This window comes from Hordeum vulgare, chromosome 4H (assembly GCF_904849725.1).
Source record: "Hordeum vulgare subsp. vulgare chromosome 4H, MorexV3_pseudomolecules_assembly, whole genome shotgun sequence".
In the NCBI taxonomy this organism is placed as follows: Eukaryota; Viridiplantae; Streptophyta; class Magnoliopsida; order Poales; family Poaceae; genus Hordeum; species Hordeum vulgare.
This window is the reverse complement of record NC_058521.1, coordinates 32,214,694-32,236,393: the sequence shown is the minus strand read 5'-3', so window position 1 is coordinate 32,236,393 and position 21,700 is coordinate 32,214,694. Positions and strand designations below refer to the sequence as shown.

Genomic DNA, 21,700 nt, shown 5'->3' with positions numbered 1-21,700 from the left:
CGTCACCGGGCTGCACGTGTGTTGAACGCGGAGGTGCCGTTGTTCGGCACTAGATCGGAATCGCCGCGAGTACGACTCCATCAACCGCGTTCTAGCAACGCTTCCGCTTAGCGATCTTCAAAGGTACGAAGATGCTCTTACCCCTCTCTCGTTGCTGGTCTCTCCATAGAAAGATCTGAACATGCGTAGGAAATTTTTTGAATTTATGCTACGTTACCCAACACAAAGCTCCAATACAATGCTACCTCGAAACGCGCACACATACATTTCGGTACGTGCGCGTCGGAAATGCATGAAAAGTGATCGCATTAAGGCCCTGTTTGGAACCACCCAGATTATATAATTCAGTTTTTATAATCTATTCTGTCTCCAAACAGGACAACTTATGGTGTAGATTATAAAAACTAGATGGATAGATTATTAAAAACTCATAATCTACTCTATACCAGCTAAAATCAGATTATGGATTGCTAATGACTCATTAGCCTTGTAAAGTTGGAGATAATTACATTCCTACCACCGCCACCCTCCTCTTTTTAAAAAAAAACAGAGGACAGACAGGTCATTATGCAATGTAAAACCTGAATTACAGTTTATATAATCTGGCCTTCAAACATGTCCACCTAGATTATGTTTATAAACCAGATTATATATCTATCTTCATAATTCAGATTATCATAATCTATTATGATTCCAAACAGGGCCTAACGGTGTTAACTGCTTCTTTCGCTAATTTGCCATATCTCTGCACACGCTCTTTACTAAAGCTATCGAATACTTTCTTCAATGAGAAAAAGGTGAATGTGTAGGAAACACATGCTTTGATTCTCCATGAGAATTGCAGCAAATTTGTGCTAGTTTTTCATCCATATAACTAGTTAGAGGGTGCCTCTCACAAAGTTCACTTTCACTCCCACTCGTGTTGACAAATGACGCACTTGTTTGTATGACACTTGTTGTTGCGTGTGTGTTTTATGTTTTTTTTCATCCATTCATCTATCAATACGTTTTATATTTAGAATCGTGCGTTCAAATCACAAGCTGTATTCATTTTTGTGTTTTTCACGTCGAGAACTTTAAATCTAGATCCCATATTAATAGGTTTAGACAGAATTTTTTTCCTAAAAAAACTTGAAAACCCGGAAATAGAAAAACTGGAAACAGAAAAAAAAAATCAAAACTAAAAAAACGAAAACCAGAAAAAACAACCGGAAACGGAGAAACCGGAAGCACGACTGTGAAATTATGTGCCCGCGGCCTGGCCCACGAGGATCGGCCCATATGGCCCAAGCCGCGGGTCCCTCACCCTCAGCCCTCCAAGTCCAACCCACGAAACAGCCCTCCTCCGTCACTGCCGCCGCCGCCTCCTGGAAGGTCGCCGCCGTCAACCTCCACCGGATCCCCTCTGAAGCCGCTGGACTCCTCGTCCCACGTCAACCCAGCCAATCCGCGACCTCTCCCGCCCACCACCAGTCTCCCCCTGGCCCCGCCCACCACGCCGTCCCAGTAAGACTGAAGGGGAAAAAGAAGAACATACGTTCTCTCTCCGGCGGGCCTATTTCTTCCCGATGCTCCGGATCGCCTCTCGCTCGGTGAGACCACAGATCTTCTCCTACAGCTGCCAAATTATTGAATTTTCCCACAAGTGGCCGCTGCAAATTTGCGCCCATTTCATGCCCGTTCCACCGAAATGCTTTCTCGAAATGTGCTCATGGTCCTGCTTTTTTACAGGGTTTGCTTGGTGGCAGGAGATGCTACAGCGCCGCCGCGAAGGGCGGGCTCTCAATCACTGGCGTCAGTGACATTATTGCTGTCGCCTCGGGGAAAGGCGGCGTCGGCAAGTCCACCACTGCAGGTTCTAATCTGGTCTCTTCTTTTCAAATTTGTTAGTGGCAGTGCAGAGAGTTGTAAGGTACTGTATATTGGAATATGCATTAGGATTGTAGAGTTTGTATATACTTTCTAAAAGGAAAAGGAAAACTGTAAATTCGCATGGAAGTAGAAATGATGCCAAACTAAGATATGCCCATTAACTATCATGACGTAGAATTTGATTCTGAATAAGGCGTTCAACTAATGTTCTGTTCTGGAGAGGGCCTGGGGCAGCTAGATGCCAAGTGATATAGGTGCATAATCTCTCTTTGCTTTTCATCCAAACTATCATGAACCAAACTTATACTGAATCGAGAAGAACCACTTATGATGCTCCATCACATTCCCCTTATATCTGGTACTTGCTCCATAACATTCCCCTTATATCTGGTACCTTTTTTGTTGCAGTTAACATTGCTGTAGCACTTGCGAAGGAGTTTAAGCTCAAGGTTGGTTTGCTAGATGCTGATATATATGGGCCATCCATTCCCACAATGATGCATCTGCATGAAAAGCCTGAAGTAAGTGAAGGTATCACTATCAGCTGTACCTCTCTCAGCATATGCGTATATGCCATACAAACATGTTATAATTTTTGCATAAAAATTTAAATCTACAATAACTGGCTAATTTTTTTTATTGTTGTGAGTTACGAGGTTTTCCTTGTTGTCTTGGTACTGCTACATATTCTAAGATCCTAACAGATAGATATTATTGTTTCCCCACATTTTTTATGCATGGTACAATTTTGGATTTATATTTGAATAATCTTGGTTTCGACACAAATTTATGGTAGTAAAATACAATCCACATTTTGTGCAGAAAGACCTGAAGAGAACTCCCTATTACAAACATTGTGATTATTCATTGCGAATTGATATCTGTTCTAAGTTCTGAATGAAGCAGTAAAATCTGTTGGTCTATGCCTATTAAAATATGGAGGATTACTTGGAACAATGTAATTATCCGTTTGAAATCGGTTCCCATTATCATCAGGCAAATAACGCCCAGGCATGCCAATATTTTCCTTCAGTTTGCATATGGATAATGCTTGCTACTTTCATTTGAGTATGTGAGCATGTTGGCCATATCAGTGTTTTGAGGTCAGTTGAAGGCTTCAAGCTTATGGTGACTCACCCTTTTAATCAAATCAATCTGACAAACTGTAACTTCAGGGCCTCAGGCAGTCACAATCTGCGGCAAAACATATTGTGTTTATCACGATTTTAACGTTGCACTACATGAGCTGAGTTGAATAGAGCTATTCGGGCATATAATTCTGTGCGAGTCTTCAAGTACTAATTAACGTGTGAACTGTGATGCTCGGCAGCTTAGCCTTTTATTATCACCACATTGTCACTAATAATTTTGTGGATACTGATTTACCTAAACTACCAGAATTCTGAACTTCATTGCTAATTATTTACCTGCTCCTTTGCTTATGTTTGCCACATCTCTGTTGGTTGACTGTGACTTCCTCTCTCTCTGTAGACATGAAGATGATTCCAGTTGAGAACCATGGAGTGCGATGTATGTCCATCGGGTTTCTTGTAGACAAAGATGCACCAATCGTTTGGAGAGGTCCTATGGTTTGTTTTTGCTTGTGTTTCCATTAACTTCTTGTTTCAGATTTCTGGAAAACATTCCTGCCCTGTTGTCGTACTTAATAAATACAAAAAATAGGTGAATCACTAGAAACATGCATATTACTGCACAATTACGCCAGTGGAAACAGGAAGCATGTCAGAATTGTTTGTGCCTGGTTTGAAGTTATTTGTCATTACCACTATTAAGTTTTACATTGTACTACTTTATTTAGGATTCATAGTAGTAGCAAGGGATGAATTGGTATTTGATATCTTTTTGATCACATGGAATCCCCTAACACCTAACAAGTCTTGCTATCAGGTAATGAGTGCTCTTGAGAAGATGACAAGGGGAGTAGCCTGGGGTAATCTGGATGTTCTTGTTGTTGATATGCCCCCCGGCACTGGTGATGCTCAACTATCAATGTCCCAAAGGCTTCGGTTATCTGGTATTTACAAGTCTGTTCTATGAAGATTCAACACTAATGCGTGCATTTTTCTAAGCATTCGTTTACATGTGGTTTCTGCAGGTGCTTTAATTGTTTCTACTCCTCAAGATATTGCTCTAATTGATGCTAGAAGAGGAGCAAATATGTTTCGTAAAGTCCAAGTTCCTGTATGTTCTATGTAACTTCTGTTTTGTGATATCTGTACTTCTTTCTTAGTTTCTAGCCGTTTGCGTGTATTAGATATTAAACATTAATTCAGATAGAATTCTAATTCCTATCACACCGTTCATTTCCCTGTTTATTTGTTAATGTTATTGCCAACCAGCATCAGTTACTATTGTTAGTTTATTACTGTCACATATCTATTCATGAGAATTCAATCGCAGTAGGCATATTCATTTCACGAGTGAAAAATAATTAGCTTAAATTTCTAGCATGTGCCACTATCCAATATTTCACAAAGTCTTCCACTCTTCCCAGCATTACTCAGCTGTATATTTTGGCAGATTCTAGGCTTAGTAGAGAACATGAGTTGCTTCAAGTGCCCAAAGTGTGGTGAGAAGTCTTACATTTTTGGAGAAGGTGGAGCCCAGAGAACTGCAGAAGACATGGATATGGAGTTTCTTGGCGAGGTGAGTGAAATTTGTCAGATTGTCATAGTTTATTGTAATTGGTATGTACTTCTGGCAACCATCTTGCATCTAGTGTCAGTCTGAGGATTTTTGTCGATTTTTTAGTGTTTGATGAGTAAATAGTGTGAAATGAACAACATATTGTCTTCTGAATTTCGATGAATGCTAGAGGCATTAGTCTATACATGTATTTCATGGTTCTGTACTGAAAAGTTTCAGCATTCAGAGTCGGCTACAATTGGTTGCCAGCATAGCTTGCTGGTTATCAAGCCTTTTGGATTAATTTACTAAAACAATATTGCTCTCTGTGAGACTGTGACACATAGTGGCTGAACAGTGTGTACCATACTAGTCAGGTACTTCCAGCTTTATTTTTGATTTATCTTGAGGCAGATTAGTCTTTTCGTTTGATCCTTTTTTAGTCCACCCAAATCTTATGACTTCTGCTTGGCCATTCCAGTAGTGTTGTCTATGTAACTTTGTGGGGGAAGTCATTTCTTACTTTGTTTGCCTTTCTTTTTACCTCAACAGATACCTCTTGAAATTGACATCCGGACCGGTTCGGACGAAGGCAACCCAATTGTGATATCGTCACCCAACTCTGCATCGGCGCAAGCCTACCTACGTGTAGCTGAGAAGGTGACACAGAGGCTCAAGGACTTAGCCGAGGAGCGACTGATGGCCCCAGAAATTTCCCTTTGAGAATGTGTCGCCCTATGTGTATCATCTTTCTTCCATTACTTTCATCTCTCTGTCCAACCATTCTGCGTTAAAAACTCCTTTCGGTGTTCTTAGACAAACTGATTGCTCACTGGTTCAGCTGGGAATTCTAAAACCTGTGGCACCATGTGTTTTTTGATACGTGTGTGTGCGCGTCGGTCCCAAGCCCGGGTAAAGGAGGAGGGTTGTGATAGGCTTGGCGAGCCAACGACAAAACTTAGTCACTCTTATTGAGATGAAACCCAAAAGATTTTCGTTGAGGCTCAGCGATAGGCCACATCGGAACTCGGGTGTGTTGTCAAACGGGCAAGGGTCGGGTAGTCACCCCCTTGGTGGCGTGCCGTATTTTGACCTGCATAAGATGGCAAGTGAGCAAGGATCGGGTCGTCTCCTTAGTGGCGTGCTACATCGGCGCTTGGGTGTAGTGGAAAATGAGCAAAAGTCTTTGCGCTTGACTTGACGAATGCGAAGGGTAAGAAAGCTAGCTGAGCCTAGGAGGATTTGCTTAGGTAGCTCGAACATAGGGTCTCTAACAAGTAAGCTTCGGGAGGTAGTTGATATGGCAGTGAGGAGAGGTATTGATATCCTTTCTGTCCAAGAGACCAAATGGCAGGACAGAAGGCGAAGGAGGCGGAGGGTACCGGCTTCAAGTTGTGGTACACGGGGACAGCTGCAAACAAAAATGGAGTGTGCATCTTGATCAACAAGAGCCTCAAGTATGGAGTGGTAGATGTCAAGAGACGTGGGGACCAAATTATTCTAGTCAAGCTGGTAGTTGGGGACTTAGTTCTCAACATTATCAGTGCGTATGCCCTGCAAGTAGACCACAAGAAGGCCTGAAGGACATGGTTAGGAGTGTACCGACTAGCGAGAGGCTCTTCATAGGAGGGGATCTCAATGGCCACATGGGCACATCTAACACAATTTTGAAGGGGTGCATGGGGGCTTTGGCTATGGCATCGGGAAACAAGAAGGGGAAGATGTTTTAAGCTTTGCGCTAGCCTACGACATGATCGTAGCTAACACCCTCTTTAAGAAGAGAGAATCGCATCTAGTGACTTTTAGTATCGGTCAGCACTCTAGCGAGATTGATTTCATCCTCTCGAGAAGAGAAGACAGGTGTGCATGCCTAGATTGTGAGGTGTACATGGAGAGAGTGTTGTCCCTCGACATAAGCTTGTGGTTGCTGACTTTCGCTTTCGGATTCGTGTCCAGCGGGACAAGTGTGCCAAAGTTGCCAGAACGAAGTGGTGGAAGCTCAAGGGAGAGGCAGAGGTAGCTCGAGCGTTCAAGGAGAGGGTCATTAAGGAGGGCCCTTGGGAGGAAGGAGATGATGAAGACAACATGTGTGATGAAGATGATGACTTGCATTCGTAAGGGGGGCTCAGAGGAGTTTGGAGTGTCCAAGGGCAATAGAAGCGAAGCTAAAGATACGTGGTAGTGGAACGATGATGTCCAGAAGGCAATTAAGGAGAAGAAAGATTGTTTCGGATGCCTATACCCAGATAGGAGTGCTACAACATAGAGAAGTACAAGATGGCAAAGAAGGCTGCTAAGTGAGTTGTGAGTGAAGCAAGGGGTCGGGCGTATGAGGACCTCTACCAATGGTTAGACACTAGGGAAGGAGAAAGGGACATCTATAAGATGGCCAAGATTCGAGAGAGGAAGACAAGGAATGTTGACCAAATCAAATGCATCAAGGATGGAGCAGATCAACTCATTGTGAAGAACGAGGAGATTAAGTATAGATGGCGGGAGTACTTTGACAAGTTGTTCAATGGCGAGAGTGAGAGCTCTACCATTGAACTAGATTACTCCTTCGATGATACTAGCAGGCGTTTTGTGCGGCGAATCCAGGAGTCGGAGGTCAAGGAGGCTTTAAAAAAGATGAAAGGAGGCAAGGCGACGGGCCCTGATTGTATCCCCATTGAGGCATGGAGAGGCCCTGAGGACATAGCAATAGTATGGCTAACCAAACTTTTCAACCTCATATTTCGGACAAATAAGATGCTAGAAGAATGGAGGCGAAGTATATTAGTACCAATCTTTAAGAACAAGGGAGATGGTCAGAGTTGTAATAATTACCATGGAATTAAGCTGATGAGCCATACAACGAAGCTATGAGAGAGAGTCATTGAGCACCACTTAAGAAGAATGACGAGCATGACCAAAAAACAGTTTGGTTTCATGCATGGGAGGTCGACCATGGATGCCATTTTCTTGGTACGACAACTTATGGGGAGATACATGGAGCAAAATAAGGATGCATATGGTGTTCATTGACTTGGAGAAGTCCTATGATAAGATACCGTGGAATGTCATGTGGTGGGTCTTGGAGAAACACAAAGTCCCAGCAAAGTACATTACCCTCATCAAGGACATGTACGATAATGTTGAGACAAGTGTTCGAACAAGTGATGGTGACACTGATGACTTCCCGATTAAGATAGTACTGCACGAGGGGTCGGCTTTGAACCCTTATCTTTTTGCCTTGGTGATGGATGAGGTCAGATATACAAGGAGATATCCCATGGTGTATGCTCATTGCAGGCGATGTGGTGCTAGTCAATGATAGTCGAATAGTGGTCAACAGAAAGTTAGACCTATGGAGACAAACCTTGTAATCGAAAGGTTTTAGACTTAGTAGAACTAAAACCGAGTACATGAAGTGCGGTTTAAGTACTACTAGACACGATGGTGAGGAGGAGGAGGTTAGCCTGGATGGGTAGGTGGTGCCTCAGAAGGACACCTTTCGATATTTGGGGCCAATGTTGTAGAAGGATGGGGATATCGATGAAGATGTGAACCATCGAATTAAAGCCGGGTGAATGAAGTGGCTCCAAGCTTTTGGCATTCTCTGTGATAAGAGAGTGCCACACAAACTAAAAGCCAAGTTCTATAGAACAGCGGTTCGACCCGCAATGTTGTATGGCACTGAATGTTGGTCGACGAAAAGGCGGCATGTGCAGTAGTTAGGTGTGGCGGAGATGCGCATGTTGAGATGGATGTGTGGCCACATAAGGAAGGACCGAGTCCGGAATGATGACATACGAAATAGAGTTGGGGTAGCGCCGATTGATGACATGCTTGTTGATACGTCTCCAACATGTTTATAATTTTTTAATTCTTCCATGCTATTATATTATCATTTTAGGATGTTTTTAGGCATTTACTTGTTGTTTTGTATTATTTGTGAGCACTAACCTATTAACCTAGTGCCAAGTGTCAGTTGTTGTTTTCTGCATGTTTTAGCTTTTGAGGAATAGTGTACCAAACGAAGTCCAAATACCCTCAAACTTTTTGACTATTTTTTCTAGGCAAAATAAGGACTTTGAAGCTTTAGAAGGAGACCCGAGGCCCCATGGGGTGGCACCAAACCAATAGGGCATGCCCTGATGGCTTGGGGCCACCTCCCTTGGCCTCTGGCGTTCCTCTGTGTCCTAAAAAATCTCATTAATCCCAAAAACCCTAAGGAGACTCCCGAAACACTTTTTCCACTTCCACAAGTCTCTCTTCCGCGCGTGCCCATCTAGACTCGTGTTCTGATTCTTTGTCGGAGGGGGATCGATCACAGAGGGCCTCTATATCAACCTTCCTGCTCCCATGGTGATGTGTGAGTAGTTCACCACAGACCTACGGGTCTGTAGTTAGTACCTAGATGGCTACCTCTCTCTCTATGTTCTTCATTGTCACGATCACCGTGATTCCTGCGGTGATCTATCTTATGTAATCACTTTGTGTTGTGGGTTTGTTGGGATCCGATGAATTGTGGGTTTATGTTCAATTCATTAAATATATTTGAGTCTTTTTGAATTTTTATATGCATGATTATGGTAGCTTCGTAATTCTCTCTAATCTTTTTATTTGGTTTGGCTAACTAGATTGATTTATCTTCACTGAGAGGGGTGTGTTATAGTGGGTTCAATCTTGCGGTGCTCTATATCCTAGTGATAAAGTAGGGGACAAGACAAGTATTTGTATTGATATCACTAAGAATAAAATGATGGTGTTGATTCATATTAATTGGATTATATTTGTCTATATCATGTCATTGTTCTTCAAGCATTACTCTGTATTACTTGATACTCTAGATGCATGTTGGATAGGAGTCGATGGGTGAAGTAATAATAGTAGACCTAGGCAAGAGTCGGTCTACTTGCTTAAGAACGTGATGCCTATATGTAATGATCATTGCCATGAATAAACATTGCATAACTATGCACTTTTCTATCAATTGCCCAACAGTAATTTGTTTACCCACCGTATGCTTTCTACGAGAGAGAGGCCTCTAGTGAAAACTATGGCCCTCGATTCTATTCATAAATATAGTTACAAAAAAAATAAATACATTGCTGCCTTTTATTATTTTAATTAAGTTTTATATTTAATATATTTCAGCCATCTATCTATCACTACTTATCGCTTGCAAGTAACTAGTTCAAGGGGATTGACAACCCTCTTGCCCGTGTTGGGTGCAAATGTGTGATCTTTTGTGTGTAGGCACTGAAAACGGGAGATTGCGTGGTTCTCCAATTGGTTCGATAACCTTGATTCTCACTAAGGGAAATACTTATGTCCGGTTGAAACCTTTTGCTCATATATATTGTGTTGCATCATCCTCCCCTATTTGGGAAAAACCCAACGCAGACCACAAGTATCACGAAGGATTTTCTAGCGTCGTTGCCCCGGAGTATCATCAATTACCTATCAAGTACCTTCTCACAAATTATCAATCACTTGTTCTAATTTTTATTTGCTTTTATATTTTGCTTGTTATAAAAATCAAAAATACAAAATATTTATCTTTGCTAGTTTACTTGTTGGCTTGTTTCGCTTGCTTGAAGTTGCTATCATGTTTGAGTTTGAAATTAATGGTGCTTCTACCACTAGTGCAGAGGCCCTAGATCATCCAACTTCACCATGCAATGAGAATGCTAAAAGAAATTTTGATGCAGTTTCCAAAGAAAAACTTAGTAATCTTGGGGATGATGATCCTTATAAAGGAGAACCCATTATGCAAACAAATAAATTCCGCATAGGTAGTCATAATAATATTGGGAAAAGTGTAATTCAAGATTTTTTTTCACTTGTGCCGGCTCATTACCTAACGTCTTAGTTGATAAAATTTCTGAACATAATGATGAATTTTTCATATCAATTCTTGGATTGGGTCATGTGCTTGAGAAAGAATGAAGTACCTTTATCAAAACCTATACAATGAAGAGTTGACTATTACTTATGAAAAGCCTAAGGAGGAGCCTCCTCCTCCTCCCGAGATAGATCTCACAGACCCTTGTTCTGTGAAGTTAGTCCCTTAAATTACTTTTGATTAACTATCAGATAACTTGCTTCTGAGAGAAGGGAATATGATTATAGCATGATAAAAATTTCTAATGATTATTACAACCCTTGAAACTATGCATTATGCCTAGCTAGGGGCGTAAAACAATAACGCTTGTTAGGAGGCAACCCAATAGTTATCTTATTTTTATTGCTCTAATTTATGTTTATGTGAGATAACATGATTATTTCTACTCTAATGATTGTGTTTTTATGACTAAATTGGTGTTTGTTCCAGGTAAAGCCTTTGGGATGATTCGAATGATAAGTAGAATTGATATGGTGCAAAAATAGAAACTTTTGCGTCCAGTGCAGAATTTCTCTGATTTTACTGGATTGTATTTTTGACCTGAATGTTTTACATAGTGTTTCTATACAAATTCCTGAGGTTGTACTAATCTTTCAGAATTTTTAGAGTTACATAAATAGGGTGTCTTTGCTAATCACTACAAACTATTTTGTTTTAGACGTATTCTATTTTTTGCTTGCATAGTTTGCTTGTTTTGATGATGCTATGGATTATATCGGAGGGTATATATATAATGGAGAAGTTATAACATAGTACCTTATGCAATAATAAAATATGAATAAATTTACGACAATGCCTAATGTTTATGGTTCGCCTATCCTACTAACGGATCTCATGAGTTTTGTTGAGTTCCGTGTGCTAAAGTTTTCTAGTTTTGGGTGTTATCACGATGGATGGAGGAATAAGGAGTGGCAAAGAGCATAAGATTGGGGATTTCCAAGGCACCCCAAATCAAATTATAGGAAGACTCAAGCGTCTAAGCTTTGGGATGCCCCGGAAGGCATCACCTCTTTTGTCTCAATCCATCGGTATGTCACTTGGAGCTATATTTTTATTCATCACATGATATGAGTTTTGCTTGGAGTGTCGTGTATTATATTTTTCTTTTATTTTTGCTTTCCACAATCTTCGTTTGATGGACACACCCATTTGATAGAGACACATGTTCACCATGATTTGGTAGAATACTCTTTGTGCTTCACTTATATCTTTGTTTGAGCAAGAATTAAGCATGGGGGTGCTGATACGTCTCCAACGTATCTACAATTTTTTATTGTTCCATGCTATTGTATTATCACTCTAGGATGCTTTTTAGGCATTTACTTGTTGTTTTATATTATGTTTGAGCACTAACCTATTAACCCAGTGCCAACTGCGAGTTTCTTCATCTTTTTGGCTTTTCAAGAATACTGTACTAAATGAAGTCCAAATACCCCGAAACTTTTTGACGATTTTTTCTAGACAAAATAAGGATCTCGAACCTTTATGCACACAAGTGCGAGTTGCTGTTTTCTTGGCACTGGGTTAATAGATCGGTGGAGAAGACGAGACTGTATGCAGACAAGCACCAAGAGCCAAGGGAAGGCGCGTGTGCGAAGCGCAGTCGATGGAGTCATATGCACCAGCACAACCGGAGAAAGTCGCGAGAGGAGTCGGTGTAGAGCTACAATCATCATACGTGAAGCACGCAGGAGGAGGAGCAGTAGAGCTACCAGTAAAGCATTCGGAAGAGGCCGAAGGGGGCGAACAAGCAGCAAGCGCCGCGGAACGACCCATATGCGATACGGGAATAGTGAAGAAAACACCGTCATGGGTCACCGGGAAGCAAGGGACATGCAGACACAACAAAAACTGTTGGGGAACGTCGCATGGGAAACAAAAAAATTCCTACGCGCACGAAGACCTATCATGGTGATGTCCATCTATGCGAGGAGATTTGGATCTACATACCCTTGTAGATCGCACAGGAGGAAGCGTTAAGAAATGCGATTGATGTAGTGGAACGTCCTCACGTCCCTCAATCCGCCCCGCGAACTGTCCCACGAACCGTCCCGCGATTCGTCCCACGATCCGCTCCGATCTAGTGCCGAACGAACGACACCTCCGCGTTGAGCACACGTACAACTCGGCGATGATCTCGGCCTTCTTGATCCAGCAAGCAAGACGGAGAAGTAGATGAGTTCTCCGGCAGCGTGACGGTGCTCCGATGGTGGTGAAGAATCTACTCCTGCAGGGCTCCGCCCGAGCTCCGCTGAAATACGATCTAGAGGAAAAACCGTGGTGTTTGTGGTCGTGCTGCCGTGGCAAAAGTTGTCTCAAATCAGCCCTAAAACTCCATTATATATAGGAGGAGGGGAGGGGAGGCTTGCCTTGGGGTCCAAGACCCCAAGGGTGCGCCGGCCAAGGAGGTGGAGGAGTCCACCTCCAATCCTAGTACAACTAGGATTGGAAGGTGGAGTCCTTCCCTTCCTTCCCACCCTTTTTTTCTCTTTGATTTTCTTATCCCTTGCGCATAGGCCTTATTGGGCTGTCCCACCAGCCCACCAAGGGCTAGTGCACCACCCCTAGGGCCTATGGGCTTCCCCGGGTGGGTTGGCCCCCTCCCGGTGAACATCCGGAACCCATTCGTCACTCCCGGTACATTCCCGGTAATGCCCGAAAACCTTCCGGCAATCAAATGAGGTCATCCTATATATCAATCTTCGTCTCCGGACCAATTCGAAAACCCTCGTGACGTCCGTGATCTCATCCGGGACTCCGAACAACATTCGGTAACCATACATATAACTCAACTATACTAAAACATCGTAGAACCTTAAGTGTGCAGACCCTGCGGGTTTGAGAACTATGCAGAGATGCCCCGAGGTACTCCTCGGTCAATATCCAATAGCGGGACCTGGATGCCCATATGGGATCCTACATATTCTCCGAGTAACTTATCGGTTGAACCTCACTGTCAAGGATTCAGGCAATCCCGTATGTCATTCCCTTTGTCCTTCGGTATGTTGCTTGCCCGAGATTTGCTCGTCGGTATCCACATACCTATTTCAATCTCGTTACCGGCAAGTCTCTTTTCTCGTTCCGTAATACAAGATAACGTGACTTACACTAAGTCACATTGCTTGCAAGGCTTGTGTGTGATGTTGTATTACCGAGTGGGTCCCGAGATACCTCTGTGTCACACGGAGTGACAAATCCCAGTCTTGATCCATACTAACCCAACGGACACCTTCGGAAATACCTGTAGAGCACCTTTATAGTCACCCAGTTACATTGTGACGTTTGATACACACAAGGTATCCCTCCGGTGCCAATGGGTTATATGATCTCATGGTCATAGGAACAAATACTTGACACGCAGAAAACAATAGCAATAAAATGACACGATCAATATTCTACGTTCATAGTTTGGGTCTAGTCCATCACATGATTCTCCTAATGATATCAAGCAACAACACTTTACACATAGTCAGAAAACCTTGACCATCCTTGATCAACTGCCCAGCCAACTAGAGGCTTGCTAGGGACATTGTTATGTCTATTTATCCACACATGTATCTATGTTTGCATTCAATACAATAATAGCATGCATAATAAACGATTATCTTTAAACAGGAAATATAATAATAACTATTTATTATTGCCTCTAGGGCATATTTCCAACAGTCTCCCACTTGCACTAGAGTCAATAATCTAGTCTTCACATCGCCATGCGATTTACATTGTAATAAATCGAACACCCATACAGTTCTGGTGTTGATCATGTTTTGCCCGTGGAAGAGGTTTAGTCAGCGGGCCTGCTTCATTCAGATCTGTGTGCACTTTGCAAATATTCACGTCCTCTAACTCGACATAGTCGCGGATGAGGTTGAAGCGTCGTTTGATGTGTCTGGTCTTCTTGTGAAACCTTGGTTCCTTTGCTAAGGTAATGGCACCAGTGTTGTCACATAACATAGTTAATGGATCTAGTGCGCTCTGCACAACTCCAAGATCTGTCATGAACTGCTTCATCCAGACACCCTCCTTTGCCGCCTCAGAGGCAACCATGTACTCCACTTCACATGTAGAATCTGCTACGACGGTTTGCTTGGAACTGCACCAACTTACCGCACCCCATTAAGAATCCGGTTTGAGACTTAGATTCATCCGGATCGGTGTCAAAACTTGCGTCGACGTAACCTTTTACGACGAGCTCCTTGTCACCTCCATACACGAGAAACATTTCCTTAGTACTTTTTAGGTACTTCAGAATATTCTTGACCGCCGTCCAGTGATTCACTCCTGGATTACTCTCAAACCTGCCTGACATACTTATGGCTAAGCTGACGTCTGGTCTAGTGCACAGCATTGCATACATGATAGAACCTACGGCTGAAGCGTAGGGGACGAAACTCATTGTCTTTCTATCTTCCTCAGTTGCTGGGCACTGAGTCTTACTCAATTTTATACCTTGTAACACTAGCAAGAACCCTTTCTTGGACTGGTCCATTTTGAACTTCTTCAAAACTTTATCAAGGTATGTGCTTTGTGAAAGTCCTATCAGGCGTTTCGATCTATCCCTATAGATCTTAATGCCTAGAATGTAAGCACCTTCTCCTAGGTCCTTCATAGAGAAACTTTTATTCGAGTAACCTTTTATGCTCTCCAAAAGCTCCACGTTGTTTCCAATCAGCAATATGTCATCCACATATAATATTAGAAACGCCACAGAGCTCCCACTCACTTTCTTGTAAATACATGATTCTCCAACCACTTGTATAAACCCAAATGCTTTGATCACCTGATCAAAACGCTTATTCCAACTCCGAGATGATTGCACCAGTTCATAAATGGATCGCTGGAGCTTGCACACTTTGTCAGCATTCTTAGGATCGACAAAACCTTCGGGTTGCATCATATACAACTCTTCCTTAAGAAAACCGTTAAGGGACGCCGTTTTGACATCCATCTGCCAGATTTCATAATCGTAAAAGGCAGCTATTGCTAACATGATTCAGACAGACTTAAGCATCGCTACCGGTGAGGAAGTCTCATCGTAGTCAATTCCTTGAACTTGTGAAAAACCCTTTGCCACAAGTCGAGCTTTATAAACGGTCACATTACCGTCTGCGTCTGTCTTCTTCTTATAGATCCATTTGTTCTGAATAGCTTGCGACCTCCAGGTAGTACTTCTAAAGTCCACACTTTGTTCTCGTACATGGATCCTATCTCGGACTTCATGGCCTCCAGCCATTTGTTGGAATCCGGGCCCACCATTGCTTCTTCATAATTCGCAGGTTCATTGTTGTCCAACAACATAATTGTCAAGACAGGATTACCGCACCACTCGGGAGCAGTACGTGATCTTGTCGACCTTCGAGGTCCGATAGTAACTTGATCCGAAGTTTCATGATCATCATCATCAACTTGTTCCTCAACCGGTGCCGCAGCAACAGGGGTTTCCCTTGCCCTGCGCCACCATCAAGAAGAATTAGAGGTTCGACAACCTCATCAAGTTCTATCTTCCTCCCACTCAATTCTTTCGAGAGAAACTCCTTCTCAAGAAAAGCTCAGTTTTTAGCAACAAACACTTTGCCCCCGGATTTGAGATAGAAGGTATACCCAACTATCTCTTTTGGGTAACCTATGAAGACGCACGTTTCCGCTTTGGGTTCCAGCTTTTCAGGCTGAAGGTTTTTGACGTAAGCATCACATCCCCAAACTTTATGAAACGACAACTTTGGTCTTTTGCCATACCACAGTTCGTATGGTGTCGTCTCAACGGATTTTGATGGTGCCCTATTTAAAGTAAATGCAACTGTTCCTAATGCATAACCCCAAAATGATAATGGCAAATCGGTAAGAGACATCATAGATCGCACCATCTCTAATAAAGTACGATTACGACGTTCGGACACACCATTACGCTGTGGTGTTCCAGGCGGTGTCAACTGTGAAACAATTCCACATTGTCTTAAGTGAGCACCAAACTCGAATCTCAGATATTCACCCTCACGATCAGACCGTAGGAACTTGATTTTCTTGTTACGATGATTTTTGACTTCACTCTGAAATTGTTTGAACTTTTCAAACGTCTCAGACTTGTGCTTCATCAAGTAAACATAACCATATATACTCAAATTGTCAGTGAAGGTGAGAAAATAACGATATCCGCCGCGTGCCTCCACACTCATCGGACCACACACATCGGTATGTATGATTTCCAACAAGTAACTTGCACGCTCCATTGTTCCGGAGAACGGAGTCTTAGTCATCTTGCCCATGAGGCATGGTTCACACGTGTCAAGTGAATCAAAGTCAAGTGACTCCAAAAGTCCATCAATATGGAGTTTCTTCATGCGCTTTACACCAATATGACCTAAGCGGCAGTGCCATAAAAACATGGCGCTATCATTGTTAACTCTAACTCTTTTGGTCTCAATGTTATGTATATGTGTATTATATCTATCAAGATTCAATATGAACAAACCTCTCACATTGGGTGCATGACCATAAAAGATATTACTCATAGAACAACCATTATTGTGTGACTTAAACGAGTAACCGTCTCGCAATAAACAAGATCCAGATATAATGTTCATGCTTAACGCAGGCACTAAATAACATTTATTTAAGTTCATAACTAATCCTGATGGTAACTGAAGTGAAACTGTGCCGACGACGATTGCATCAACCCTGGAACCATTTCCCACGCGCATCGTCACTTCATCCTTCGCCAGCCTTTGCTTATTCCGCAGTTCCTATTTCGAGTTGCAAATATGAGCAACAGAACCGGTATCGAATACCCAGGCACTACTACGCGAGCTGGTTAAGTACACATCAATAACATGTATATCGAATATACCTGATTTTTCCTTGGTCGCCTTCTTATCAGCCAAATACTTGGGGCAGTTGCGCTTCTAGTGACCCATACCCTTGCAATAATAGCACTCCGTTTCAGGCTTAGGTCCAGCTTTGGACTTCTTCGTCGGATTGGTAACGGGCTTACCGCTCTTCTTTGAATTACCCTTCTTTCCTTTGTCGTTTCTCTTGAAACTAGTGGTCTTATTCACCATCAACACTTGATGCTCTTTACGGAGTTCTGACTCTGCGACTTTCAGCATCGCGAATAACTCGCCGGGTGACTTGTTCATCCCTTGCATGTTATAGTTCAACACAAAGCTCTTATAGCTTGGTGGCAGTGATTGAAGAATTCTGTGAGTGATAGCCTCTTGTGGGAGTTCAATCCCCAGCTCAGCTAGACGGTTTGAGTACCCAGACATTTTGAGCACATGTTCACTAAGAGACGAGTTTTCCTCCATCTTGCAAGCATAGAATCTATCGAGGTCTCATACCTCTTGATCCGGGCGTTCTTCTGAAAGATAAACTTCAACTCCTGGAACATCTCAAATGCTCCATGACGCTCAAAGCGACGTTGAAGTCCCGGTCCTAAGCCATACAAGACTGCACATTGAACTATTGAGTAGTCCTCCTTACGAGCTAACCAAGCGTTCTTAACATCCTGATCAGCCGTAGCGGGTGGTTCATCTCCTAGCGCAGCATTAAGGACATAATCCTTTCTCCCAGCTTGCAGGAGCAACTTAAGATTACGAGCCTAGTCTACAAAGTTGCTTCCATCATCTTTCAACTTAGCTTTCTCTAGGAACGTATTAAAATTCAGGGTGACTGTCGCGTGAGCCATTGATCTACGACACAAATATTTTCAAAGTGGACTTAGACTATGTTCAAGATAATTTTGAGTTTAACTAATCAAATTACTTACTAAACTCCCACTCAAAAAGTACATCTCTCTAGTCATTTGAGTGGTACATGATCCAATTTCACTAGCTCAAGTCTGATCATCACGTGAGTTGAGGATAGTTTCATTGGTAAGCATCCCTATGCTAATCATATCAACTATATGATTCATGCTTGACCTTTCGGTCTCATGTGTTCCGAGGCCATGTCTACACATGCTAGGCTCGTCAAGCTTAACCCGAGTGTTCCGCGTGTGCAACTGTTTTGCACCTGTTGTATGTGAACGTTGAGTCTATCACACCCGATCATCACGTGGTGTCTCGAAACGGCGAACTGTAGCAACGGTGCACAGTCGGGGAGAACACAATGCCATCTTGAAATTTTAGTGAGAGATCACCTCATAATGCTACTGTCGTTCTAAGCAAAATAAGGTGCATAAAAGGATTAACATCACATGCAATTCATAAGTGACATGATATGGCCATCATCATGTGCTTCTTGATCTCCATCACCAAAGCACCGGCACGATCTTATTGTCACCGGCGCCACACCATGATCTCCATCAACGTGTCGCCATCGGGGTTGTCGTGCTACTCATGCTATTACTACTAAAGCTACGTCCTAGCAATATAGTAAACGCATCTGCAAGAACAAACGTTAGTTTAAAGACAACCCTATGGCTCCTGCCGGTTGCCGTACCATCGACGTGCAAGTCGATATTAACTATTACAACATGATCATCTCATACATCCAATATATCACATCACGTCATTGTCCATATCATATCACAAGAATACCCTGCAAAAACAAGTTAGACGTCCTCTAATTGTTATTGCATGTTTTGTTGGGGAACGTCGCATGGGAAACAAAAATTTTCCTACGCGCACGAAGACCTATCATGGTGATGTCCATCTACGAGAGGGGATGTGTGATCTACGTACCCTTGTAGACCGTACAGCAGAAGCGTTAGTGAACGCGGTTGATGTAGTGGAACGTCCTCACGTCCCTCGATCCGCCCCGCGAACCGTCCCACGAACCGTCCCACGATCCGTCCCACGATCCGCTCCGATCTAGTGCCGAACGGACGGCACCTCCGCGTTCAGCACACGTACAGCTCGACGATGATCTCGGCCTTCTTGATCCAGCAAGAGAGACGGAGGGGTAGAAGAGTTCTCCGGCAGCGTGACGGCGCTCCGGAGGTTGGTGATGATCTAATCTCGGCAGGGCTCCGCCCGAGCTCCGCAGAAACGCGATCTAGAGGAAAAACCGCGGAGGTATGTGGTCGGGCTGCCGTGGCAAAAGTTGTCTCAAATCAGCCCTAATACCTAAGTATATATAGGAGGGAGGGGGAGGGAAGAGGCAGCCTCAAACCCTCAAGGTTTGGCCGAAATTGGAGGTGGAGGAGTCCTACTCCAATCCTAGTTGGAGTAGGATTCCACCTTCCCACTTGGAAACTCTTTCCACCTTGTGTTTTTTCCTTCTCAAACCTTATGGGCCTTAGTGGGAACTTATTCCAGCCCACTAGGGGCTGGTTTATCTCTTCCCATAGCCCATGAGACCCCTTGGGGCGTGACACCCCTCCCAATGGTCCCCGGCACCCCTCCCGGCACTCCCGGTACACTACCGATGAGCCCGAAACTTTTCCGGTGACCAAAACAGGACTTCCTATATATCAATATTTACCTCCGGACCATTCCGGAGCTCCTCGTGACATCCTGGATCTCATCCGGGACTCCGAACAACATTCGGTAACCAACCAAATAACTCAAATACGCATAAAACAACGTCGAACCTTAAGTGTGCAGACCCTGCGGGTTCGTGAACTATGTAGACATGACCCGAGTGACTCCTCGGTCAATATGCAATAGCGGGACCTGGATGCCCATATTGGATCCTACATATTCTACGAAGATCTTATCGTTTGAACCTCAGTGCCAAGGATTCATATAATCCCGTATGTCATTCCCTTTGTCCTTCGGTATGTTACTTGCCCGAGAATCGATCGTCAGTATCCGCATACCTATTTCAATCTCGTTTACCGGCAAGTCTCTTTACTCGTTCCGTAATACAAGATCCTGCAACTTACACTAAGTCACATTGCTTGCAAGGCTTGTGTGTGATGTTGTATTACCGAGTGGGCCCCGAGATACCTCTCCGTCACACGGAGTGACAAATCCCAGTCTCGATCCATACTAACTCAACTAACACCTTCGGAGATACCTGTAGAGCATCTTTATAGTCACCCAGTTACGTTGCGACGTTTGATACACACAAAGCATTCCTCCGGTGTCAGTGAGTTATATGATCTCATGGTCATAGGAACAAATACTTGACACGCAGAAAACAGTAGCAACAAAATGACACGATCAACATGCTACGTCTATTAGTTTGGGTCTAGTCCATCACATGATTCTCCTAATGATGTGATCCTGTTATCAAGTAACAACACTTGCCTATGGCCAGGAAACCTTGGCCATCTTTGATCAACGAGCTAGTCAACTAGAGGCTTACTAGGGACATTGTTTTGTCTATGTATCCACACAAGTATTGTGTTTCCAATCAATACAATTATAGCATGGATAATAAATGATTATCATGAACAAAGAAATATAATAATAACTAATTTATTATTGCCTCTAGGCCATATTTCCAACAGTCTCCCACTTGCACTAAAGTCAATAATCTAGTTCACATCACCATGTGATTCCAACGAATCCAACACCCATATAGTTATGGGGTCTGATCACGTCTTGCTCATGAGAGAGGTTTTAGTCAACGGTTCTGAAATTTTCAGATCCGTGTGTTCTTTACAAATCTTTACGTCATCTTATAGATGCTTCTACTATGTGCTATTCGGAAATACTCCAAATATCTACTCTACTATACGAATCCGTTTCACTACTCATAGTTATTCGGATTAGTGTCAAAGCTTACATCGACGTAACCCTTTACGACGAACTCTTTAACCACCTCCATAATCGAGAAAAATTCCTTAGTCCATCAGTTACTAAGGATAAATTTTGACCGCTGCTAGTGATTCAATCATGGATCACTCTCTGTACCTCTCAACAGACTTGCTGCAAGGCACACATCAGGTGCGGTACTCAGCATGGCATACTTTAGAGTCTACGGCTGAGGCATAGAAGACGACCTTCGTCTATTCTCTTTATTCTGCCGTGCTCGGGTTTTGAGTCTTACTCAAATTCACACCTTACAACGCAACCAAGAACTCCTTCTTTGCTGATCTATTTTGAACTCCTTCAAAACTTGTCAAGGCATGCATCTTCTTGAAACTTCCATTAAGCGCTTTCGATCTATCTCCATAGATCTTTGATGCTCAACGTTCAAGTAGCTCAATCCAGGTATTCCTTTGAAAACTCCTTTCAAACAACCTTGTATGCTTTACAGAAATTCTACATTACTTCTGATCCACAATATGTCAACCACATATACTTATCAGAAATTATATAGTGCTCCCACTCACTTCTTTGGAAATACAAGTTTCTCATAAACCTTGTACAAACCCAAAATCCTTGATCATCTCATCAAAGTGTA

The 21,700-nt window shown here is 42.9% G+C and overlaps 1 protein-coding gene across 1 annotated transcript; it reads left to right on the top strand.

Annotated features, from left to right (window-relative positions):
* Window positions 1-1,342: 1,342 nt before the first annotated feature.
* Window positions 1,343-5,374, top strand: LOC123447725 (iron-sulfur protein NUBPL). Its single transcript, XM_045124366.1, has 8 exons — window positions 1,343-1,592; window positions 1,732-1,855; window positions 2,281-2,403; window positions 3,364-3,461; window positions 3,781-3,907; window positions 3,989-4,074; window positions 4,414-4,539; window positions 5,071-5,374. Exons 1-8 carry the CDS (start codon window positions 1,569-1,571, stop codon window positions 5,239-5,241), a joined length of 879 nt encoding a protein of 292 aa, XP_044980301.1. The 5' UTR covers window positions 1,343-1,568; the 3' UTR covers window positions 5,242-5,374.
* The last annotated feature ends 16,326 nt before the right edge of the window (window positions 5,375-21,700 follow it).